Source organism: Tasmannia lanceolata, unplaced genomic scaffold (assembly GCF_043159265.1).
Source record: "Tasmannia lanceolata isolate RefF3 unplaced genomic scaffold, GAP_Taslan_0.1 ptg000020l, whole genome shotgun sequence".
Classification (NCBI taxonomy): Eukaryota; Viridiplantae; Streptophyta; class Magnoliopsida; order Canellales; family Winteraceae; genus Tasmannia; species Tasmannia lanceolata.
Window position 1 is genome coordinate 31,527,840 of NW_027518697.1, and position 27,208 is coordinate 31,555,047.

Here is a 27,208-nt window from a genome sequence, read left to right on the forward strand (position 1 = left end):
GAAAAAAAAAGTTGCAGCCAGTTCTTTTCATTGAGAATACACAACTCTTTGATTACTATCAATAGGGATCCAGACAGTCCGATGAGCACCAATATTCAATTTACACACTGATTTAAATGACGTTTTATCGAAGACCTTAAAAACGCACTTTTATATAAGATCATAAAACATAACAGGGATGGTTTTCATATTACCTTCATCTAAACAAAATTTCTTTCATAAGCAGATGCATAGCCTCACAAAGGTGGTGTGGTTAGAAATTACTTATCATTGATAAGAACACCCTTAAAAGTGCGCATGTCTAGGAACTCGGACGCCAATTCTTCATCCAATCTATCAATGTCGCCACGTTCCTACTTATGTCGTCCACACTGTCGCTTCGTAGCGCCATAACAATGTCCTCTGGGTAACTGGCTTTCGCCTCCTCCAATAGCACTTGAAAGATTTCACATTCGATATTATTTGCAAGTTTTGGCCCCATGTAACCTCTGCATATACCAGATTCCATCATAAATATTGAAATTTTTGGCCGCAGATTTCGGATATATAATTGGAATAAAAATGCAAATAAGTGATGAACTTCACCTGCTAGCCAACCGATCATACAATATGGAATTGTCGGTTTGAAGGACCACGACACAGTCAAACCAGCGCTCGGGGAAGAAATCGCAGCCATGATAATCTACAATATTACCCCCTTCTTCCATCATGTCCTCAAGCTCATCACATACCTGAAAAACCAAAACAATTAATTGATGCACCGCCAATATCGTGCACTAATCGACCGTTTGAAAATTGAGCAATAATCATAAAAACAGATGGACTTTTTGATATGGAATTAAGAAAATATATAAGTACTTGAGAATATGAAAAGTGACGTATGAAAAATTCAACACGTGTTAAATAAAGTAGAGAAGATCTATATCAAAATTTAATTAATTTATACCATGCCATGGAATTGGAATGTAGTTTTGGATTATGCGGGACAACCAAACCAATAAAAAATGGTAAGTCGGTCTTAGAATGTCCCTTGCAATACCAATTCATTACACTCCAAGCAATTAGGTTAAACTATTTTTAAGAGCACCAATAATGGAAACCCAGTTTTACTTAATTTTACATTCATGTTATAGTTTGTTAATAGAATTCGTGTTGAAATCAGAGCTAGTTCGGTGGATTTAGATTGAATTATAGAAGTGTGAACAGTGTAAATGGAATGATTTAATTTAAACAACACTAGTGTAAACCATGATCTAAGAAATTCAAATTGTTTACACCTTAAAATGAATGAAAATGTGGAAGCCAATTTGCTCCTCGTCCCTCCACAAAAAAGATATACTAGCAAACATAAAACAATTTTCCTACATAATGTCAACATATTCACTTGACTCCAAGCTGTCTAACAAAAAGTTTGAATCCATGGGGGAACGAGAGCTATCCAAAGCTTTGCAATTGAAGATGGAACGAGGAAAGGGAAATGGACTTTCCAACGAGGAAGCATGTAACCGTGATGCAGGGTGGTATCCAATATAGACCATTTCCCACCGTTCGGGGTGCAATTTAGATTATAATAACAAGATTTTATCGCCGGAGGAGGATGAACAAGTGCAGTTGGAAGAGTTTGATGACATGTCGAAAATGGGAAGTTTTTTAGGGATAGATTATGCAGATATTGATCAAACTAAGAAAATGTTTAATGATATTGAGAGGCATGATGGTGGGGAAAAGAAGGGGAAGACTACGGGTAAGGGCAGTAGGGAACGCAAGGCCCTGAAAAGATAAAGCATTTCCTGGCCCATGGGCATCGACAGTGCTTTAGGAAGAACTGATTGTGATGATTTTTGTGAGAATGCGGAGATGGTGTTCCTACTTTGGTGTTTTGAAGTTTGTTTTTTTTCTTTCTATGTGGAAAAGGATGATATAATAACACTATCAAGTGTGCTTGAGGGACCGTGGTCGGGGCTGCTAGAGGGTAGTGTTTCTTGGTCTTGGATGGGTGAATTCTCCATTATGGGATTTTTTTTTGGCAGAAAGACTGATATGATGGCGGATTGGGCCCGATTAATGTTGTAATCGTGTTTTGCTTAAGAGACCTTGGCTTTCGCGTATCGAGTCTTCCCTTATCTGTGTCTTTTAAAACTTGGATTGTTATGTTGGGGTAGTACATACATGGGCCATTTTGCCCATGTATGTCTTCCCTTGATCTTGGTCTTGATCATCTATTCCTTCTCTCTTTTTCTTGGTTATCATTGATTAACATCAATTTGGTATCGGAGCTTGGGTTCGCATTAATTGGCATGATAATGCACATACAAACTCATGTGTCTAAAATGAAGTAGAGAGATTAATAAAATATAATGCCATGTGAAGGACTATTTTCTAAAACCATGGACAACAAACATAACTCTGGAGGCTTGTGGTAGAACCTGCTTCCTCCTCCTTCTTGATTGTGAAAAACTCCTAGGGGCCTTTTGGATCATGGGAAAAATGGAAAAATAAAACTCGACTTAGTTGGGTTGCGATTTCCTTGAAAACAAGGAAAGTTTCAAATTAGAAAATAAAAATCCATGGAAAATGAGTTAGCCAAATGATGTGCAACCCATCTTGTTTTCATACCAATAAAACAAGCGAATGGCTCAAGAATTCAGATAAATGATTTCAGCTCCAACATTCCTAGCCATATTTTCAAACACTTTTTTAAAATGGGGTATCAATATGGATGTATGTCCGTTGGTTGACTTCTTTTTTTTGAATGGTTGCAATTTCATTCAAAGTAAAAAGGGGGAGACCAAGATAGTCGTCCCCAAAGTACAAGATAAAAAGCAAAAGAGATACGAATGAGTAAAAACAATACAATCAATCACGAGGGGAGGAAATCAAACATTTCCAGGCCCGGCCTCTCCACATGCCCACAAGCTGCCACATAATTGGCCGATCTCCTAATATGGATGAAGATGATAGAGATCCGATCTCCAATTTCGCCAAACACAAATGCAAACCTCCATGGTGGGACTACAGATCCTCTAAGCCATTGGATAACATTGATGGAATCTCCTTCTACAATCGTTGAGTACAAGGATTCTTTTCGTATGCACTTTATACCTTGGTGAACGGCTTTGACTTCCGCCTCACTAGCATTTGCCATCCCAATGGGGCTAGAGTTAGCCAATAAAACCTCTCCCAATGAATCCCACAAAACTCCATTGATGCCCGATGGCCCCTCCCATGCTAGAGCCATCAAAGTTTAGCTTAAACATGCCCATCGGAGGGGTCTCCTAGTTCTGAACTATGATGTTACGCCCGTCGCCACTTACGCACACCAGGCTCCACCCTTCCAGTTCTGAACTACGACGTTCCGATACAAAACATAGGGAGGTTTCTTACCCAAGAAATAACCAAAGCTATTGCTTTAATGTACAAGAAAAAAGGGGACTTTGCCGCTCCATCAAAGATCCTAGCATTCCTCTCTTTCCAAAGGACCCATATAGATGCTAGAAGGCAAGATTTCCATAGCACTGTACCTTTCTTCCTCCATGGAGCCGCCTCCCACCCTTGAAGGAGCTCTGATAAGGTGGATCGAAATACCCACGCTATGCCAAACCTAGATAAAATCCCACTCCAAACCAATCTCACAAACTTACAATTAATGAATATAGGATAAATTGTTTCCCAGCCTCGATAGACAAAGGTGGTCCATCAACCACATCCCCATTTTTCGCATAGTGTATTGTCAGGATTCTCCCTCTGAAAGCTGCCCAACCAAAAAAGCTTACTGTAGGTGGAGCTTGAATTTTCCACGCTTTTGCTTTAATAGAGGGTACAGAGATATGCAAAAGATGATTGCAGAAAGATTTAACAGAAAAAGTCCCAGACGAGTCCCAGATCCATACACTAGATTCATATACTAGCTGTAGCACCCTGAAGGTCCACAGAATTTGGTCCTTTGATCTCTTTATTTTTGAAATGATTTGAAATTCCCAAGTTTGTAAAAAACCTTTTGGAAAACCAAATCAAGATCCCCCATCACAACCGAATCTCACAAGGATTGTAGAGTCGCCACCTAGGAATGGGCCTAAGACACTTAATTGACTCTGTAAACGGCTTACGCAAGTGGAAGGTGTTAGGCTACGTTATGCTAGGTTACGCGAGTGGAAAGTGTTAGGCACCACTCATGCCTAGGGAATCCTGGTCTTTATGAATCAGATCTACAAGTTTTGAAAGAATCTACTGAAATTTCTCATTGTTCAGCTTCTGTTTTGAAATTTCGTACAGAATTAATTCGGTTATGTAATTTCGTACAAAACATAATATCATTTGTACAATTTTTTGTGCAATTTTGTCTCAACTCAACTCAACAAAGCCTTTGTCCCAAGCTAGTTGGGGTCGGCTAAATGAATCCTTTAGAAAAAAATATTCCCAGAAAACTAAATTTTCATACAAATTGGAAATTTTCGTATGAAAATAATCATACGAAATTTATCATTCAATTTGTACAAAATTTCAAATCCAAAGATTTTTCCAGAGTTTTGTAGAAATTTCTAGATCCAAGAACTGATATGATTATTAAGGGTTATTGTATACCTAAATTCTATCATGCTACCTACCAGATTTCTTTAAAATTCAAATTAGATTGAATTTCATTAGGGATCATTGAGAATTATAAAAGATTTCTCCACAATTCTCAAAGTCCGGCATTGAATCTCAATAGAGTTTGAATTTTATAACCTTATTCTTCGAAACTTTAACCTAGATCTATTGGATTTGGGGGAAAACCTTGAGTTAGGGTAAGGAACCCTAATTCCCTAGGTTCTCCCCTAGATCTAGATTACTTTAAGCTAAGAATTCAAAAGAAGTAGAAATGAAAAACCTGTTTTGGAGTGAAGATTGACAGAATCCGGTGATCAAAATGGCGGTGCTCTGGTAAGAATTCTGGTGATCCAAATGGTGGCGCTCCAATACCTCAATCAATCCTCTCGGGCCAATTCGACGGAGAAATCAAATGAGGAAATTGAATAATGCCTTTAAAACCTTAATCTCTTCTAGAATTTCTCCGCCAAAGTTTATGGGCGGATTTCGCGAGCTCCGGCAAGACTTCCCTCTTCTCAAAAGGGAGAATTTCCTCAAATTTGAAATGAAATTGAGTGAAAAATGGAGAAGTCTTGAAAAGTCCAAAAGTCCTTGAATGAATAGAACTAGGACCTATTTATCGGCATAAATGAGGGGGGAAATTCCAGCACAAATTTCAAAAAGTGGTTACAGATCTGGTTTTCGTACGATTGGGATTTCATACAGAGATTTTGTACACTTTAGGGTGTACGAATACAAATGGGGCTGGATATTTAACCCGGAAAACCGGGGATCCGCCCCGCCCCGTTCGGGGCGGGAACGGGGAGGACTTTGGCCCCGCCCCGATTCATTACTAGTACCTTGCATCATAAAAAATAACTTATTTAAAATTTGAAGATCTATCAAATGATCATTTCATTTCCCAAAGGCTTTCACGAGCAAATTAATGAAGAAATGACAACTGAGGTTGTGCAAATATCATTTTCCATAAAAATATGCTTATGATTTAAGTTTGTCTTATATTCTATATGTAAGTAGTTCTCACATTTCTTATTTCATTGGGCGGGAATTGTATGGGGATTTTTTCCCTGGCGGGGATGGGGATTAGATCCCCCCCGCGGGGCGGGGACGGGGATTCCCAGCAATCCCCGAAGCGGGGACGGGGAATGCAACATCCGGCCCCACACCGCCCCGTTGCCAGCCCTAAACAAATTTTGTACAAAACAAATTCCATCAAACTTAAGGAATTTCGTACATTTTAAATATGTACGAAATTATTGTCGTACACAATAAATCATACGAAAATTCCAACAAATGTTGATTAGGCTCAGAAATTGGCTAGTTTTCTGCTGGTTTGCTAGTTTTTGGGCTCAATCTCAGGGATCTCAGGTATGCAAGCTCCAGGCTGTATTTACAAACTTGTTTAGGTCAAATCATACAATAGACCGTAATTCTACCATCTGAAGAATGCTGAAACTCCCCGGCTCTCATGCTGGAAATACAATATCACACGGATACGCATTACTTCCCCAAACAAGGATTCAGCATTAGAATCATCACCGCGCCAAACTATCATCAGTCCAAAAATGAGGTGTCTACACTAACACATCCTTCTGTTCAGCCACTTAAAAATAGCGATCGGAACAAGACTTTCAATGGAACATGAGAGCATCAGGCATCACCCTAAAAACTAATACGATCCCTAGAGTATACTATAAATCTCATACCCAAGTAAAGTGAAACATGGTGTTGAGAAAGTCACGCCAAACCGTAACTCATTTCCAAAGATAACATCAAATTCTCAAAAGCCTGGTTTTGCACCATACTTGCCCTTTATGACTTTGGCCCACAATTGAGATGGTTCCTCGCCTAATCTCCATAACCATTTTCCCAAGAGAGCTAAGTTGGTCTCCTTAATTCTTCGGATGCCCAAACCCCCATTCTTTAATGGCCTATGTTAGAATATGTAGAATGCCTAAGAGCATAGTTGTCTTTATACCTTTTCCCTCTCTTAATATAAATACACAAGTTATGTTACCTTCTAAAAAAAGAATATAAATACATAAGTGAGGGGAAGTTCTCTCAAACTCAATACATTCTTCTCACAATTCTTCCTCAACATGGTATCAGAGCCCTAGGGTTTTGATCCCCTAAGGACAACCATAGAGTTTTTGTTTTTTCTCTACCATCTCTCCCAATTCTATTCTCCATCACACCCAAACCCTAACCCAACCCCACGGCTCTCACTCTACCCCGGCAGCCCCCGCCCCACCCCTCTACTCCCGTACACCCTCTGCACCACCCCGCTGCTTCCGCACCCCCCCCCCCTCTCTCCCTTCATCCCCTCCTCGTAACCCCTCTCCCTGTCCCCGCCCTACTTCCATGTCCCCCCGCAAACCCTCAGCCCACCATCCCAGCCCCCCAAATACCATCGCCCCTCCCTCCCTGCCCCGCAAACCCCCCGTACACCCTCTCCTTAACCCCTGCTTCCGTAAACCCCCTGCCTCCTCCTTGCCCCACCAGTCACCACCACTCATCTATACCCATGGATCCTAGTGTAAAACTTATTCCAGAAGAAGGGGACTTGTTGGATGACCCAAGCAGATATAGGAGACTAGTTGGTAAGCACATATACCTCACAGTAACTCACCCAGACATCTCATATGCTGTAGGGGTAGTCAGTCAGTATATGAGCTCCCCACGTACCTCGCACTGGGCTGCAGTAGTCCAGATTCTCAAGTACTTGAAAAGCACTCCAGAGAGAGGCGTGTAGTTTAAAAGGCCCGTCATATGAAGATTGAAGACTTTTCTGATGCAGATTGGGCTGGATCTCCCGCGGATAGGAGATCAACCACTAGGTGTTGCACCTTTGTAGGAGGTAACTTGGTGTCGTGGAGAAGCAAGAAAAAAGATGTCATAGCCAAGTCTAGTGCTGAAGCCGAATACAGGGCCATGACACACACAGTATAAAGCTTATCTAGTTGTGTTCACTCTTGTCTGAGATTGGTATTGTTTCATCTTCCCCCTCTCGGTTGTATTGTGATAACAAGGCTACCATACATATTGCTACCAATCCAGTCTTCCACGAACGAACGGAACATATTGAGGTGGACTGCCATTTCAATTGTCAAAGAATCTAGAAGGGGGAGATATGCACAGTTTTCACTCGATCTGTGGATCAGCTGGCCGATATGTTTACAACATATTGAGGTGGACTGCCATTTCATTTGTCAGAGAATCCAGAAGGGGGGAGAAATGCACAATTTTCACTCGATCTATGGATCGTGTCGGCACGACACAGCCCATTAACTATTTCGTGATGTGACGTGACGACCGGAAAATTTAGTGTCGTGCCGTGCCGGCACGGCCCAATTGCCACCTTGACCTATCCTTGGCAATAGAGAAAACCCCTTTTTCAATTTCCTCTTCCTCAAAAGGTTTTCCCAAGGACTCTTTACCCATTGCCTCCAAGTCTCTAAACTCCACTCCTACTAGGTCCGGCTGAATACATCTCTCCGAGGAATATAGAGAGACATAGAAGCTAATAATTTCCCTAATAATGAGCTCTTTACATGAGGACATAGATCCATTCGCATCTAAAGCTTCAATTCGGTTCCTTCTCCTTCTAGCACTGGCGATGGCATGAAAGTAAGCGGTATTCTTATCCCCTTCGTTTAATCATCTCGCCCTAGATTTCTGACACCAAGAGATTTTCTCCAGTAGTAAGTCTTTTATGCTCTTCTTCAACCCTGCCTAGTTCCTCTCTTTCCTCCTCTCCCGCCAAATCATTTTCCTACCCTAGTGTGATATCTCTGATTCTAGATTCCAACCAGTTTTTATTTTCTGGGGCCGACTTTACTCTTTTCTCATTCCATTCTTTAAGTTTCTTCTTAACAAAATGCAGTTTTTCCCCAATCACCACATCCGCCGGACCTTCAATTTTATGGCGAACCCACCACTCCCCCATCTTCTCATTCATCCTTGGGATTTCCAACCAAGCAAGCTCGAATTAAAAGGAGATGGACCCCACCATTCCAGCCTTGGATCAAGAAGTACCAGGCAATGATCTGACCGAGAATGCGACAGAGCTTTTTGACAAACATCAGGGGCCAAGGCTAGCCATCGGGGGCAAATAAGAAATCTATCAAGCCTACAACAACTAGGGCCTCTAGACCATGTGAAAGAAGAGCCCGATAGAACCAAATCCACCAATTCATTGGAGGCTATGAAATCCGAAAAAGCAATCATACCCTGGGACACCCTTTTGCACCCATGCCTTTCCTATATCGAACTGACTTCATTAAAGTCCCCTCCTATACACCAAGGATAATTCCACATTTCTCCAACCCCAACCAATTCAGCCCAAAAAAGACTTCTCAGCTCTATGGACAGGCCCATACACTCCTGTGAAAGTCCACCAAGAATTGTCGTTATTTTTCCGTGTGCCAAGACACAGAAAATCTGCCTTGCCAAATATGCTGAATTTCCCATTTAGTTTGGCCCAAGCAACAATTATTCCTCCAGATAAACCCACCACATCTAAGGAAGCAAAATTATAGTCCGATCTAATCCCCCATCCTGCTAAATTACAATCTCCATACCTTTAACCTTCTCAGACTCGGATATCATCATGTCGGAGCTGCTATTATTATTACTTTCATTTGAAACCAGATTATATGGTTGAGCTTGGACATTGGGATATGGATCTGGAAGAACTTTTGGAATTTTTCCAGTCTCGGAAAGCATTTGGCCTCTCTCTGTACCCTGCAAATTCAACAAAAGTGCAGAAAAACCATGAGAACTATGAAATAAAATATTGAGGCTACCTGGAGGGGAAGGGAAATGACGGAAATCCACCACATGATCCATCGGGAAATCTGGATGTTTCCCCTGAACTTCATTTGAGAAACAAGGGGTCGGGCTGGCGTGGGTCGCCGAGCCATCGTAATGCCAAGATCCCCCGCATCAAGCGCATGACCGCACAACTCGAGACGTCGGGCAACAGCTCTGAGGACATTTCAGATGTGTGATTTGGGGCTGCCCTAGCTTGCAATCTAGGGGACCCATCAGAGACTGCATCGTAAGAAATATTTCTTGTCAATGTCTGATGATGCTCATTGAATCCAGACATCGAACCACCGAGCTGCCAAGCATTGCGCCCAACTGATCCAGACTCCAGTGGGATGGAACTTGATGAAGGGAGAATTGAAATCTCATTCACAGCCAAAGTTTCAAAATTCCTCAACTGTAAGCCCAAGGGTTCCCATGGGTTCAATCATTCACCTTTACCTTCTTGTTTTGATGCTAGCAAACTCAAATTGAATAGTCTTTATGGACTAATGTGTTGCTTTGAGTGTTGCGTCTTAGACAGGAACTTGACATGTCATATCGCCATTACACAACTCAACACAACACATGGCTTGAGGATCAACATGCACCATGAACCAAAGAGCTTGCACATACATTGGAAACATCACCATTGGAAGATGTTGAAGTCAACAACTCAAGTCAAAGATCCCACAAGCATGCCTAGCAAGTGCCAGTAGAAGCTTGGAGATGAACCAGCCTTGGTGACCACCTCATGTACCATTCAACATGTTCGAAGAATGGAGGAAGTCATAAGGGCCGAAGAATGTCGAAGAGTTCTCTCACAAGTCAAGGATGTCCAAGAAAGTGCGGAGGAGCCAAGCAAGCCAAGAAGACTCAAGGTTATATCAGTTTTAGATTGTATTTGGAGTCCTCTTGTTATATGTATTTGCACTTTCAAAAAGGTTTTCAAAATGGTTTTCATAATAACTTTAACATCTTTGGAAACCATCCACACTCCACATAACATGTTTGAAAACCTTGGACAAAAGCCCAAAGACCATGGCCCAAGTCCCTGAAATTTTATATTTAAAACTGAGATTTCAAAGCAGGGCCAGTCGATCGGAGTTCCCCGGGCGACCGCGGTAAGGTGGCTGGAAATCCAGCACCTACCGAAATATAGCGGGCCGGTCGACCAAGGTATCCCGGGCGACCGCGGAATTGTTTCTGTAGAAGCAGAAACAATCCAGCATGGTTTGGGTGGGCGACCGCCACAGGGCCGGTCGACCGCGGATAGTTTTGAGCCAAATTTTTAAATAAAACAGGTAGCCCTCGCCGGACGACCGCCATGGACCTGTCGACCGTGACGCTATGAAATTTGAAAATATATATGTGAGCCCGATAAGGGCGGACAACTGTCGTTCCTCGGTTGACCGCCGCGGCCTGGAAAACTAGCCCTTGGGGCTTGTGCAGGTTGACTTTTTCAACCCAGTTTTTTACGGTTTTACCCCTAAACGGTCATATTTTCAAATGGGTTATATATACACTATCCAAACCTTTCTAATCAACCTTTTGGCAAATCATTTCACATCATTTTGAACCTAAACTTTCAAATCTAAGGTTTATCCTCTTCTATGCTTTGAATTTGCATTTTCCATTTATCAAGAGAATCTCCATAGGGCTTTTCACTTGTATATTCTTTTGGAGAGATTGTGAGCTTTTCAATCTTTGTAAAATTCGTCTATCAAGAAGCTTTGAGTGTTTTTCTTTTTAGTTCTTGATTGTAAGAGGGTCTCCGACTCGGCCCGCTAAGAAAGGCGAATCAAGTTGGTGAAGAGGGGTTTTTGCTTTGGCCCTTGAGAAAGGAAAAGCTTGAATGTACGAGGGTCTTCGATTCAGCCCGATAATAGAGGAGAATCATTTGTAAGAAGGTTATTGATCCGGCCCGGTAAGAAAGGAGGATCACACTTAGTGTATTCCCCAAGGAGCCAAACTTGATAAGAGTGGACGTAGGGATTTTCCCAAACCACTATAAATCTCTTGTGCACTCCCATCTTCTCCCTCCTTCTCTAATTGGTGTACGGTAATTCCCTTTACTTTGCATTTTTCATTTCCGCTTAATCTTTCAAAGTAACAAGGGAAAATTGCATGTGGTGATTGGTAAATTCAAACCCTAACTTGTGTTTATGTTTTATTGAACAAGAGTTAAAAAAATATAAATGGTTGTAATGTCTAAACCCTAACTCTACTATCTTATTATTTTTTTATTTTATTTTTGAATGGTTACTATCTTATTATTTGAACAAGGGTTAAATATAAATTGCTTAAAATTGGCAAATTAATTTTAATCTTCCACTTAATTAAGCCAAAAAATTTTAATTAACCAATTCACCCCCCCTCTTGGGTTGCCACACTTGCATTTCATCAACCCAGAGTCTTCAATCAACTCATCAACTACTTCGAAGGAAGGGTACAAACTTCGACTATCATTTGAAGAATCCCCAGAGATGCTATAAACCCTTCCTCTTCACTTCCATCTCAACTGGATAGAGACCCCCTTCAGTCTGAGAACTAGATAAATCTCCCAAGCTTGATTCCTCTTCCTGGAAAGATAGAGATTTTGCCAGACACGTTATCATCATGTTGCCTCGCGTCCCAGTATAAGATCGAGTCGGCGATCCTAAACCAATCCTTCTTCTCTTGAATGTTGACCTAGCCTTGGGGTCAATATCCTCAGCAGGTGATATTCTTATACTGCATTGAGATATGGGTACCGCTTGAGGCTCTGGTGAGAATAGGATTAAGGGGACCTTGGTTCATTTCTAATGGGCCTCGTTCAGGAGAAAATTGATTGGATCCCAATCTGTATGCATTAGATATAAGGCCCATAATATCCGTAGCTAACTTCAAAATAGGCCCGGGAAGATTTTGAGGACCCACTGATAGTTGGGGTAAGGATGAGTCGACCCATTGACTTGAGTGTACCAAGTTTTCAAGGGTGATAGCTGGGGTGTTTCTTGTGACCGTACACGTTCCAGTTAACTCACTATTGCTACCTGGCGCTTCAAGTTGCCACAACTGATGCAGCAGCACATGAGAACATCACTATTTTGAGAGGAGATTTTGCTCTGTCGTAACTATTGGAGTTTTCCTAGCACCACGATTACTTCTTTTCATACTCTTGCATAAATCTTTTATTTGCTAGCTGTACACGGTTCCGACGTTAACAACACATTTGAATGATCTGTGTTTATAACACAGCTGGAACTTAATAGGCCAGAATTGCCGCCCAACGTTTCTGACACACAAGCTGGCATACTCTCACTCCTACCATTGGATTTTCCCCTCGTACTCCTCCATTGTGTTTTTTATTGCACTTCACATTTGGAGGAAAACTCCAAGCGCACCGATATGCATGGATCTTATCATTTTGTAATCCCCCCCCCCGCACGCCCAAAGCCAACAACATAATCTGAATAGTAGATCCCTTGAGCAACAACCCTTTTTCCTCCCAGATCAAACTACATCAACGAGTTTGTAAAGTCCCACAACATGGCACCTATTCGTTCACAGCCAATGGGCTCTGAGGACCGTCTCAAACCATCCAAAATCCAAGAGCTACACATTCACAATAAATTGGAATTCTCAAGAGGCAAATACAAGCTTGGAAATATAGAGTTTCAGTAGCAACTTTCTCAACATTAGCAACTGTTATAAGTAATATTTTCCCTTGGACCAAACCGCACATCCTAATCATTGAGCTAGTTTGATATTAAGAAAGTTGGGGTGGGTCGATCAATATGGTCACAGATTGTCACTTAATTGAACTTACAACCTCACGGTGTAAGGAGCAGTTGATCCTAGTATCAATGTATGGAAAGAAATTTCAGAGCATGGATCAGTAGCACGATGCTAGTTGGTGTCCTACACTTTCTCATCTTATGAAGTTTCATCATTTGATTCTTTTCTTCTTTTTTTGTGAAAAATTTCATCGTTTGATTCTTCTTCAGCGTTTTGGTCAAGGAAAAATATGGCGTGCCCTGAAACAATGACCTGTATAAATTCTCTGTTCCTATGGTGGAGCCCAGATGTTGGTCTGATTAGAGCCATGGAGGAGAGAGTGGGGTGCAGTAGGATGAGTCAAAACATGGTAGTCCGTGCAGACTTCATTGCGAATCATGATTTGATTGATTTGCCATTATCGGGGGTGCATTTCACCGAGGCCAGAAACTCCAGCCGCAGTAGGATTGATCGATTCTTAATTCGCTCTAGATGGATGGATCTGTTTCCTGAAGTGTGCAAAAATTCCCTAGCCCACACGTTGTCGGATCACTGCCCCTACTTTTAGACCCTTGGCTCAAATCACGAGGCCCACCACCTTTTAGATTTGAGATATCTTGGTTGGAGTGCCCTAAAATGGAGGAAAAGTTGGGTGAATGGCGGGTAAATGCTAAAGTGGAAGGTCCCGCTGATGTAGTGATTGGATCCAAATTGCGCCTTGTGAAAAGGAAACTCAAGTGTTGGAATCATGAGGGGACTAGGGAAGTATCTGAAAGAAAGCAGTGGTTGCTATCCAAAATCAAGGAAATAGCCATTGCAATGGAAGATGGGACTACTAGTTCTGTGAAGATAGAAGAGGCGGGATGGTTGAAAGAGGAACATAAAAGAACTCTTTTACAAGAGGAAATTTCATGGCAGTAAAAGTCTAGAGTGAGATGGTTAAAGGAAGATGACAAAAATATGGCATATTTCCATTGGATTGCTAGTGCAAGAAGACGTAGAAATCTTGAAGCTTAATGGGAAGTTAATGGACAACAAAGAAGTAATTTCGAAGGAAATTGTAGACTATTATCACCAATTGTATTCATCTGAAGAGGTCATCCATCCTATTCCTGAAGAAGTAGAATTCAAAAGCCTTGGGGAGGAGGAGAAAAGGAAATTAGAAATGCCATTTTCTGCATAGGAAATTGAGAGGGGGGGAAGGGGGGGGCGCTCTTTAGGGGAGGGATAGAGCACCTAACCCTAACAGTTTCTGTCTTGCCTTCTTTCAGTGTTGTTGGGAGTATCTAAAGGAAGATATCCTGCATATTTTCAAAGAATTCTTTAACAGATTTGAATTGGATCGAGATACTGGGGCCACTTTCATTGCCTTGATTCCTAAGGTGAAGCGTGCTTCATCAATATCGGAATTTCACCCTATTAGTTTGGTTGGAAGCTTGTACAAAGTACTTGCTAAGGTTCTGAAGCGGTTGAAAATAGGGGTGTTCGATAACCGAACCGAATAGACCGAAATTTGATAACCGAAATAATTTCGGTTATCAAATTTCGATAACCGAAACCGAACCGAAATTTCCAAAAACCAAAACCGAAAACCGAACCGATTAAAAATTCCGAATAGTGGGAGAAAAAGAGGAAAGAAAGTAAAATCTCAGTTTGGATCGGAGGGCTAGGATCATCCTATCGAAATGATTTTTTGAGCATAACCTAATTAAGTTGTGATCAATCAAATGGACGCTTTTGATCATCCTACGGAGTGCCCATATAGCAGTTTTTTGGAAAAATAATGGTATTTATCCATGATTTCGGTTATTCGGTTAACAGAATTTTTTTTTTTGAGATAACCGAACCCGAACCCGAATAACCGAATTTCCAAAAAAAAATAACCAAAACCGAACCGACCAAACCAATTCGGTTCGGTTCGGTTATTCGGTTATAACCGAATAATGAACACCCCTAGTTGAAAAGGGTCTTGCCTAAAATCATTACTGGTAGCCAAATCGCTTTTATGAGTGAGAGACAGATTCTCAATTGTTTACTGATTGCTAATGAAGTTGTGGATTACTACAAAAAAGTTGAGAGAAGCAGTGTTGTCTGTAAATTGGATATGGAGAAGGCTTATGATAGCGTGGAGTGGAAGTGTTTGGATTACCTTCTGTACAGAATGGGTTTTGGGATCAAATGGAGATCTTGGATTGCGAGATCTTGGATGCGTATCATCGGCGTGGTTCTCAATGCTCGGATCACCTAAGGGTTTTTTTAAATCATCTCAGGGTTTAAGCAGGGAGATCCCCTTTCTCCCTTCCTCTTAGTTATTGTAGCAGAGACCCTAAGCGGGTTGATAGAGACAGGGAAAGTATGTGGTTTAATCGAAGGCTTCAAGATAAGTGAGAATGAGGTAGTCTTCCAGTTACAGTTTGCAGATGATACCCTCATATTTAGCTCTGCTAATGTGATGGAAGTTATGAAATATGAACGCTATCCTGCGATGCTATGAAGCTATAACGAGGCAGAGGTCAAATTTTCATAAATCCAAAATCTTTGGCATCCACGTAAAGGAGGGGGTGATTAAAGGTTGGCTGGCATTATGGGGTGTAAGGTGGTCATGCTCCCTACTACATATCTTGGGCTCCCACTTGGGGCAGGTAGAGCTAGAAAGATTAGTTGAGGCCATATTATAGAGAGTGGAAAAAAGATTGGACACTTGGAAGAAAAATCTAGTTTCGAGGGGGGGCGTAGAATCACTATTAATAAAGCTGTCCAAGCCAATATGCCAATCTACGAAATGTCGGTATTTAAATGCCCTATGAGCATAGTAAATAGAATTGAGCAAATTCAAAGGCGCTTCCTGTGGGGGAAACCGATGATAAGCGGGGTACTCCATTGGTGAAGTGGGAAGATGTCTGTAAGCCTATAAAAGGAGAGATCTAGGTATATGGAAGATTAAGGAAATGAATATTTCCCTTCTCGGGAAATGGCTGTGGAGATGTGGAAAGGAGGAGTCTCAATTTTAGGTTAAAGTTATGGTAGGAAAATATGGAGCCTCGCCAGGGCATTGGGGGTCAAAGGACAACTTAAGATGTCCTTGGGTGAAGATTTGGAAGGGAATCTTGAGTTTTGGCCATTTGTTTTCGGCATGAATCAGATTCAGAATCTATTCAGGGGATGAGGTTCTGGTTAGATAAGTGGTGCTCAGATTAGACCCAAAAAGAGATATTTCCCGAGTCATTGCACTGCTAAAGGACGATTTTGTCAAGGAAAAGATGGAAAGAAGAAATGATAGTGTGGTACGGAAGCCTCAGTTCAGAAGGAATTTATTCAATCTGGAGCTTGCATCCATTGCTAGGCTTTTAGAGATGCTTGAAGAGGGCTACATTAAGCAGGACGGGGAGGATAAAAGGGTTTGGGTCTGGAATTTATCAGGAGGCTTCTCTTCCAAGTCTTTCTATCAACATCTAGTGGCTTGCCCCGTGTCTTCCAAGGTAGCTAGAGTGTGGTCTTTTCAGGCCCCGCCTAGAGTGTGCACTTTTGGTTGGGTGGCTAAGCTAAAAAGGATTCAGAATGTTGATTTTCTGCGAAAGAGGGAGATGCTCATCATTGACCACTATGCGTTATGTTTAGAGGAGGAAAAACTATCGATCACTCACACATGCATTGTAAAATAGAAAGAGAGATATGGAGCAAATATTAAGTAATTTAGCATTGTTTGGGTGTTCCCTACAAAACTCATTAATCTCCTTCTGGGATGGTCTACGGTCCCGTGGAAGAAGGAAAAGTCTTGTGGAATGTGTCCTTCTTAACTACCATTTGGGTGCTTTGGAAAGAAAGAAATGCCAGAGTTTTTAAAGGTGTTTCAAAAAGCTCCGCTTTCCTCTTCACGAAGTGATTGCTCTAACGATCTCATGAGTCAAGTCTCCCCATATTTCAAATTTGTCTCTGCGTACGATTTATGGCTAGGTTGGAGAGAAGTGTTTCAGTGTGGAGATTAAGCAAAAGATTGTGCAAGAGTGGGTTCCACCTGCGCTTGGATTCTTGAAGCTTAACTGTGATGGTTCTAGCATGGGGAATCCTAGTCCAGCCGGTGTTGGAGGTACCTTGAGAAATGAGCTAGGGGAGGTGATTTGGGCCTTTGCGGGTCCCATAGGGGTGGCGAATGGTACTAAGGCTGAGCTGAGAGCAGTTCACCGAGGCTTAAAGTTGTTAGATAGAGATTGACTGGATAATGTGGTGGTTGAAGGGGACTCCCTGATTGTCATCTGATGGCTAAATGGTGCGCAAAAACATCGTTGGAGATTTGATCAGCTTTTTGATGAAATACAAGATTGGGTGGGATCTTTTTTTCAGCATAATCGCCAATCCGCTAATCTGGCGGCAGATAGTCTAGCTAGGGGAGTTTCAAAGGAAGCTTTAGCGTTGTTCAATTCTCTTACACCTTGATTTATTTCCTTATTTTTGTGTTTAACCTTCTTCTCTTATGTTTTTTATATTCCTGTGTATCGACCATCTCGATCCTCTTTTATTGCAATAAAATTAGCTACCATTCAAAAAAAAAAAAAAACTTTCTTCCTCTATTCGAGTTTTCATCCCAAGGCAGTGTTTGGTTGCACAAACTCTCAGCAGCCGACGAGATTTTGAAGGAGTTTTAGATCCCATTCCTCGTTTGGTTGCCGATATTGCATTGAACTCCCAAGAGACTCCTTTGCATGTTTCCTAGGTAATTATTTCATGTCTATTGAGGTGGAATTCATGTCCCCTCCTTATATCTTTCAAACGAAATCCCCCCCATAGGCGAAATTTTGCTTGGAAAATCTAGGGAATGGTGCTCTCTCTCTCTATAATGGTAATAGCACCCCTACTTCCCCTACACTCCGAGTCTATGTCGCACACCCAAACACTACTTACCACTATTCTCCGAGGTAATAATAGGCAAATCCAATGCTTGTCTCCTTCCTGTTGGCATGGTTTTAAATTTCTCAAAAAATTTCCCGAAATGACAGAAATGTTTCCATTTCTATCCCCACCGAATCAAAATCTACATGATTTCCTTTCATGTCATTATTTCCCCAAAATTTTGACCAAAATTCCTGAAATTCGACTAAAATGGCCAGAATGCCAAAAAAATAGAAAGATATTATTTGCATTTTGTTTCGCTTCATTAATGTAGAGAATGATATTTGGTAGGCAATATCATTGAACTGCACAACAAAGTAACCGATCATATGCATGGGATGTCATATTGGCATGGGACCAATAAGACCTCATAACTCTATGGGGTATTTGATGCAAAGCTGACAAGTGTAACTCTAAAGAAAGATATTGCTCGGCGAGCAAAGACGGGCTACTCTAGTCATTTTCCCTACTAAGGGGGTATTTCTGTCTTTTTATGTTTTAGAGCTTAGTATAGATTGGGGGTTTCTTTTCATTTTATGGGACCTTTGACACTAATTGAAGAAGAAGAAATTGGTTTGAAGAAGAGGAGCTGCTGTGAGAGCTCAACATCTATGGAAGTTCAGGTGCTAGTATCGTGAGTACCTCAGCCCTGTGTCCATTTATCTTGATTCTTATCTTCCCTGTTGCAAGCAGTTATTTGCATGTTTTTGAAGAGCTCGGTAAGATCCGGTTGCCCTGTCGATTGGAACACAATTACCAAGTCTTTAATTCTCTTTTCTCTTTCATTGAATGTAAAACTCAACTTCCACAATCTAAATCTCAGTTTGCCATTGAAATTTGCTATGTATTGTTCTGAATGTCATGGATATTGAGCACTGATTGTTCGTATGAAGGCTACTGCTTGTTGTGAAAATTTTGTGTCAAAATTACTGAAATTTCATTACGATCTGGTCACTCTCGTTAACTCCTTGAAAGTGGATTCATCTCACGCCCGAACCTGAACGTGAGCAAAATAATAAAGACTCTGACCTGTACAAGAATTTAGGTGGAACTATTAGACGATTAGTAAGGTTATACAAAAGGTAATCTGGGTTCAAACGGTGAGAGCCAAACAAACCTAATAGCAGATTTCTGCTATTAAAAGGGTCTTTTCTTATGCTCAGTGGAGGAAGCCGCGGTTGCTTATAATCCTCTATTGGATTGGTTGCCTTCTTTCAATTTTGGGTTAATCCATCTATTAAGCCCATTTTTCTTAAGAATTGAATATTATCTACTCAAAGATTCAGGAATAGTGTGATGCTAATAGCAAGCTCTTGATGTGATAAGCCCTAGTGCCTACCAACTGTTTGAGTTTATTATTCATAGAAAGGAACATTTCAAATTGAGCTGGATCAAGGTCAAACGGTTTAGGTTTTGGAATGGCATTAGTCAATTGGAATTTCCTTCAACCTGGAGTGAGGAAATGTGAGTTGGCACTACCATTTGATACAAACTTGAAAAACCACTTGCTCTTGCCCGTTTCTTTTGGTTCGGCTTACAGATTGAAGCACTTCCTATCAGGGAGCTTGGCCTGCATCAAGAACTTTTGGATCATCTGCTCAGACTCAAGCTTCCGTCGGATCGCTGCTGCATCAGTATTGACATAGAGTTGGGGTCCTTAGAGGGAAGACTAATCATTTTACTTTCTTATACTTCATTACATTGTACATCTTTATTTATTCTATTGTTCTGGACATGCGGAAGAAAGCATGTCAACAGGTGTTCGATGGGATTAAGCCATTGGATGGTTTTGTTGCTTATGTGCTGGTTTCTATTAAAGTACAGAAGATTAAATAATGCCCTCTCCAAAGGATTAAGCTTTTGGAGTAATTGATTGTTTCACATGGTTTCAAGAGCAAAGGTCCAGAATTCAAACCTCCTTGATATTAAAAATCCACACGTAATGGCCAACCCAAAATAGGGGCCACATATGCCAAGTGTAGGCCAACCCTAAAAAGTGGTGCAGAGAGGCCACATATGCCACGTGTAGGCCAACCCTAAAAGAGGGGCCACACGTGAGGCCAACCCTAAACAGGCGGTATATTACGGCATTAAAAGACTTGATAAAGAATGTATGGATCGTACCATTGTGGAGGGGGATTCACTTAACGTGATTAGGTGGTTGAGAGGGGCGGTGGTGCCCCTTTGGAGATTTTCTTCTATTTTTGATGAAATAGAAGATCTAATCTCGGGCTCTGCTATAGTGTTTAATCATGTGCGGCGGTCGACTAATGGGGAGGTAGATTCGTTGGCAAGGGGGGGGGGGAGCAGTCGTTTGGTTTTGGAGTGGTTTGATTTTCTTCCTCCGTAAGAGTTGTATTGTTTTTTCCGGTTTTTTTATTGAGTTTCTTGTATTTTGTTGTGGTCCTCCTCGGCCCGCTCCCTTTTTTCTTTTATAATATTATTCTGCCATTTCAAAAAAAAATATATAATATTATTCTGCCATTTCAAAAAAAAAAACAATAATGCCTTCTCCAACCGCTTAAGCTTTTTGAAGTAATTGGTTGTTTCACAGTTTCCAAGAATTTACTAACAAGGTTCTGAAAATCGGAATCGAATCGTAAATCGTCACAGGGGTCGAATCATATCGAATCATAAATCGTTAGATTTTTTCAGATTTATATAAAAATCAGAAAAAATATTAAAAAATATAAAAACTAAAAGAGCATGTATTGTACACTATCATAGCATGTAATTATCTTGTTTCATCATCTTTCCTTTCAAAAATACATAGACTAATGGTAACATATAGTATATTGTACACTAACAGAGTATGTAATCAGAAATAGACCAAGAAAAAACAAATCTGTTGTACAGAAAAACAGTAACATACAGTGTATTGTACACTAACAGAGCATGTATTGTACACTCATAAAACTATTCAGTTCTCAATCCATCAGGGTTTAAAAATACCAGAAACAAAAAACTAAGGCCCTATTCATTTAAGATTTTGTGAATGAATTTCGAGCTCAAAACTGATTACTACACACAAACAAAAAGATTATTTTGAGCCCAATAATCAGTCCCGAACTCCAAATTCAAGAATTGCTCAAAATTGTAATAGCATGGTCATCCTCCACAACCCAATCCATCGTAACATTAAAGTTGTAAAGATCCAACATTTACTTAGAGGAAAGTCACTACCAGCTGAGATGCCTGTGTTGACTAGTGCCTGACTCGATGAAAAAAATTTAGAGACCAAATTATCAGATTTTTATACCAGACTTTTGGGATTTAATAATGTATGATAGAATTTATGAATCTTTTAAATTGAAAAAATACGCCATTGTCTGGAAGTTAAAGAGTTAAGATTTTGACTCAACCAGATTTTTAGAATTTTGTACTAGAACTGGAAAGTTGACTTTTTTCCTTTTAGAATTGGGTCTTGAAACTATTTTTAGTAAATCCAAATGGGGGTATTCCCTTAGTTACATGGACATTTACTTAAATGACTTTACATGTAAAGAGGAAAGAGAAGATAGACGAGAAGAGAATATGGAAAACAACTTAAACAAAGCAATAAAAATTGAATCGCGTGTACGATTCAGGATCAAATCGTACAATTCGAGTGTGAATAGCACGATTCACACCAAAAACGATTTAAGCATGCGATTTGAATCATTTATACTACGATTCGATTTGATTCGTACGATTCCAAATCGTGAATCGTACGATTTTCAAAACCATGTTTACTTGTCATTTCCCAATGTTTCATCTTTAAATTTCATCATTTGCATATTTTTTTTAAGATTAAAAAATTTCATCATTCGCATATTTTCCATACGTTTCCATGATTTTACAAGATTTTCACCAAAAATTCCACCAAAACAGAAATGTTTCCATTTCCGTGCCGGCTGAAATTTAAAAACTTGCTGGTTGGCTTCTTATTCAACTACTCTCCGGGTCTATACCACGCATCCAAATTCCAAACAGACCCTTAATGAACACCCAGTCCTCTTTCCCAAGAGATGAATGAATTCAACAAAGGTCAGGTCAACCGCTCCAACAATCCCTGCACAAATTCTTATTAGATCTCCACACTATCATGCAAGAAAGATCCAAACCAACCCAATCACTCCCTCCTAACCGGCTAATCAATCAACAAATAATATCAAACAAGATTTATTTAGATTAGGTAATTCCTATCTAAGCATTCCCATGACACACAGTCACACACACACAATGCAAACACATAGACATGAAACATTTTTTTTTTTTGAATGGTAGCAAAAAGACAGGAAAGAATGTTACGCTTCCCTCAAATGTTGATGGGTATCCAGAGGTTGACTCAAGAGATGTTATTGACAAGGAGATTGATAACAGAGGAGATGAAGAGATTGTGAAACAGGAGAACACGGAAGAAAATGATGAAGTTGAACATGAGGATAACGAGGAGGATGATAGTGGCTTGGTGTTACCCAAAGCCATCACACCAGTTCTGGAGGAATACTATGAGGTATTTCCAGCTTATATTTTATCCATGATCAGCTGGCAGCTTTATGAATCCTCACGAATGATTTCTATGGTTCTACGCTGCCAGCACCTCAGGCTAAGTGTCAGGGCATCACAAGCATTGCAGCAGAAGGATGATTACTAAGGAGTTCCAGTCATGAATAGCGAATGGATCCTCTGTTTTTCTATCCTGGAGGAGACAGTGAGGCAGGTGAGGAACTCGATGCCGAGTTCTTTCAAGAAGGGGAGTGTGATGCAGGAGTAACCCCTTGAGAAACATCAGTCCATTACATAGCTCCCTAGGGGTAGTAGTTCACTATATTAGTTTTTTGTTGTAAGAGTGTCATGTTTAGTCTTTTCTTCATTGTGGTTGTCCTTTTAGGTAATTTTACACTTTTTAGTTGGGTAACTTAGTTAGTTAGTGCTGTAATTGCCATGGGTTGCCTGTATACTATGTCACAAATGTCTCAGATATTTTCAAAATATAGCAATTTTATTGCGATATTTTGATAAAACTACAAAATCACAAAAGAATCCCGAGAATTTAAAAATATAGCAATGTTTTCATTTACAGTGAAAATATGACAAAAATATCACGATATTTTTATGATATTTTTTATTTTATATTTTTTCTTAATTTATATATTTTAAATAATTTTATTTATTGTTTTTTCCTGATATAAACCAGAAAATATAAAAAAAATAAAAATATCTTCCAAGATTTTCCCTTGCTGAGAAATTCCCGAAAATGATATTTGTGACATAGCCTGTATAAAGGCCCTCACATGTCATTTTACTCAGTTTTTTTTATGATGAATTCAAGTAGAGTGAGTTCTCTTGGAAAGAGGCTGGTGTTCCAGCATTCATGTGTTTTGTTTTACAAGACTAAAGGATTGTAGGCTAGAGTTCTAACCTTTTTCTCAAATCTTGTGGTCTGGTTGAATGGAAGATAGAAGCTGTGGAATTTCAGTTCTTTTTTATCATTTTACGGAGTTCCCTTGCCGAGAAATTCCCGAGAACGATATTTGTGACATAGCCTGTATAAAGGCCCTCACATGTCATTTTACTCAGTTTTTTTACGATGAATTCAAGTAGAGTGTGAGTTCTCTTCGAAAGAGGCTGGTGTTCCAGCATTCATGTTTTTTCTTGTACAAGACTAGAGGATTGTAGGCTAGAGTTCTAACCTTGTGGTCTTATTGAATGGAAGATAGGAGCTGTGGAATTTCATTTCTTTTTTATCATTTTACGGAGTTCCTGCATCCCGTCGCTCAAGCTCAAGTGGAATCATCAAGATCTCTGGAGATCAGAGCTGGTTTTCAAGGAATTCAAGTCATACACTTTGTGAAGAGCTTGTTGAAGATCAAAAAATTCCAGAGCCAAATCTGTTACGGATAAGTGAGATCTGCATCATTACCATCAAGAATAACCTAATTTAAGATCAGATCTGATCATTCGAATCAGATCTGGATCTTTGCTGCAAGATTCAAACTCATACGACAGCAAAGCTCACTAGTTGAACTTGCTGCCATGAATCAATGACCAATTGCCTTTGATCTCTACTTCTTGCATTAGTTTCCATCAGACCTTTTACTTAATTTTCTCCTGAAATTTCTTCCAATAAAGATCTACAAGATCCATTGAGCAGTTGTCTCAATCTGCACACAACTCACAGATCTATGACATCAATCTCTGGTTTATAAAAATCAAAATGCTGCTAAAAGTGCTAGTTTCGGTCAGCTCTTGGAACAGTTTTCCTTAATCTGTTCTTCAGTTTTCTTCAAGATCTCGCTCCTAAATTTTTTTAAAAGCTCAAATTATAGAACCAGATCAGATCTTCCAAGATTTCGGACAGAGTTAAAGCTCTTTAAAGCCTTATTCTCAGGTCATGTCCTCAAAATTTTCTGCAAATCTAAATCCCGGTTAGCATTAGAAACATGATTCTTGATCGAATCATACCATTCTTTCTAGCCTCTCTTTCAATTGCTGAGTGAAGCTTGTTCCAAAGCAAAAGAGATCGCTGATAATACTAAGAGTCTATTAGATTTAGCATCCTTCAGTAATGGAAAATCTTAGATTTCACTATGCTGAAATCTGTTGGCAACAAGCTTCTCAGTCAGTTTTAAGATCTGTTTCTGAAGATCTTTCTCAGTTTGAATTCAGGCTAATCCCATTGCTGAGAATTGTTTGAATCTGAAACTACATATTCTCTCGGGACTTTTTCATAAAACTCAATCGACAGACATAGATATAAAGAATGCATTCTGAGGTTTTGTTATCACTGCTGAAAATCTGGCCGAGTCTCGGTTTGAAATAGACCTTTAAGATCTGAGAGACCTTCTCAGATCCACTACTATGTCATATTTCATATAAATATTGAGATCTGTCTCTTATCACAATTCAGGAATTTAAATTGGAGTTGGTTATAAGCTAGAACTGTCGGAGACCTTCTTACATAAGTGTGAACCAGTCTTGGTGCGTTTGCTCTGTTTTTTATGTGATTGCTTCAGTGCAATAAAAAAATGATCCAAAGATTGCTTCCACCACATCATATCCACATCAAAGAAGCAGTGGATCAGCAGCACAATGCTAGTTGGTCTCCAACACTTTCTCATCTTCTGAGATTTCAGCGTTTGATTCTCTTCTACCTTCCTTTAGGTCAAGAAAACATGTAGCGCCCAGCAACAATGACCAAGATAAATACTCTCCGCTATTAAGTTTTTTATTTATTTTATGAAATGGACCTATATTCAGGTTTTCACCACATAAATGAACACCGAGCCCTCTTTCCCAAGAGATGATTGAATTCCACAAAAGTCAGATCAACCAGATTGATTCACTCTGATACCAAATTTAACAGATCCACAGATATTTCAAGCCGGAAGCAATTAGCAAAAATAAAAAGGAATATAGAAGAAAAAAGATTGTTTCCAGATATAAAAAATGCCCCAATTTGAAGAGAAAAGTTCATTATTATTTCTGTCTGCCTTTCATGAATTCATGTTGCAGCAATACAACCCAATTGATCCCCTCCTACGATCTCTGTCGAAATTCTTATTAGATTTCCTCACTATCATAGCTAGCAAGATTCACACCAACACAATCACTCCCTCCTAGCCGGCTAATCAATCAACAAATAATAGCAAACAAGATTTATTTAGATTAGGTAATTCCTATCTAAGCATTCCCATGACAGCAAGCGCACGCACACACACAATGCAAACACATAGACATGAAGGAATGATAAACTTCCCTCAAAGATCAGAAAACCATTTCAAATCTGTTAACACAACCATAGACACTGCATCATCCTCTTTTCTCAGTCCCTATGTGGAGAAGCATATAATGTCAATCTTACATTAAGCATTAATAAATTAATATTATTGATAAAAATATTGCTGTTAATATTATTGTTGTATAAGATGCACCATTATTCAGAGTATAATTGACCGCACCATCTGTTTCGAGGCCTGGGAACAGCTCAACTATACGCCGGTCATTGGTGTAAGCTTATACATGTATACAACTCAACTCAACTCAACTAAGCCTTTGTCCCAAACTAGTTGGGGTCGGCTAAAAGGGCGACCCAGTGCACAAGGCTCCCGCCATTGCGAAAACATAAAATAAGCTCTTATGTATTCGAATCTCCTCTAAGAGAAAAAGACTAAGGCCCTGTTCTTTTTGGATTTTGAGATTTGATTTTCAGTCCAAAACTGACTATTGGACTCAAAATTAAATCCAATTTTGAGTAAAATAATAACTTTTGTTTCCAAAATCAATTCTCAAAATCCAAATCGAACAGGGCCTAAGAGATAATCATTCCAAATAAAGGAGCTGGTGTTAGGGTTAGGGCTAGGGCTAGGGCTAGGGTTAGGGTTAGGGTTAGGGTTTTTTCTGTTATTCTTACCAGGTCTTAGTCTAAAACTGATTATTGGACTTAAAATTAAACGCAATTTTGAGTAAAATAATCAGTTCTGGCTTCAAAATCAATTCTCAAAATCCAAATCGCACAGGGCCTAACAGATGATCTTTCCAAGTAAAGGATCTAGTGTTAGGGTTGAGTGTTTTTTTCTCTTCTTACCACGTCTTCCTTGAGTGTAAAAGTGATTATTGGACTTAATTAAACGAAATTTTGACTAAAATAATCAGTTCAGGCTTCAAAATCCAAATCGTAAATGGCCTAAGAGATAATCATTCCAAGTAAATGACCTAGGGTCAGGGTTAGGGTTTCAAAGTTTTTTCTGTTTACCAGGTCTTCGTTGATGACATGACAGTCGAATTCATCGTCCCAACCATCGTGGAGGCTTTTATCCTTGACGAGCTCTCCAACGTTGATGTGTCGGAGTTGGGTTGCGTCGGCAAGAAGCGAGCAGGTCGTCGTCTTACCTGTCCCTGGGGTTCCCGTCACCAGAACGTTCGGCTTACTTCTAATCCCATTCTGCGAAGCCATATTTTGTTTAATCTGCCCTTAATCCAGCTTATGCTCTTTCGCCGAGAGTCTGGGAGACAGAGGAAGCGGCAGGGTTGAAGTGTTAAAGAAAAGATTGATCGTGAAATGCATGTACGAGTGTAATTTTAGGAGAGGGAATGATAACCTCACTGGCTTGTTTAGTTCAGTAAGGACACGCCCCAATTTTGCGTAGACGTTCCTATTTAGAAATGAAATATTAACCCTATTATT

At 40.0% G+C, this 27,208-nt stretch overlaps 1 protein-coding gene across 1 annotated transcript; it reads right to left on the reverse strand.

The window, feature by feature from the left end:
• Positions 1–27,172, reverse strand: AAK6 (P-loop containing nucleoside triphosphate hydrolases superfamily protein). The gene is made up of 3 exons (XM_077364630.1): positions 26,777–27,172; positions 586–731; positions 1–488 (listed from the first exon to the last, which is right to left on the reverse strand). Exons 1-3 carry the CDS (start codon positions 26,975–26,977, stop codon positions 302–304), a joined length of 534 nt encoding a protein of 177 aa, XP_077220745.1. The 5' UTR covers positions 26,978–27,172; the 3' UTR covers positions 1–301.
• Positions 27,173–27,208: the final 36 nt, after the last annotated feature.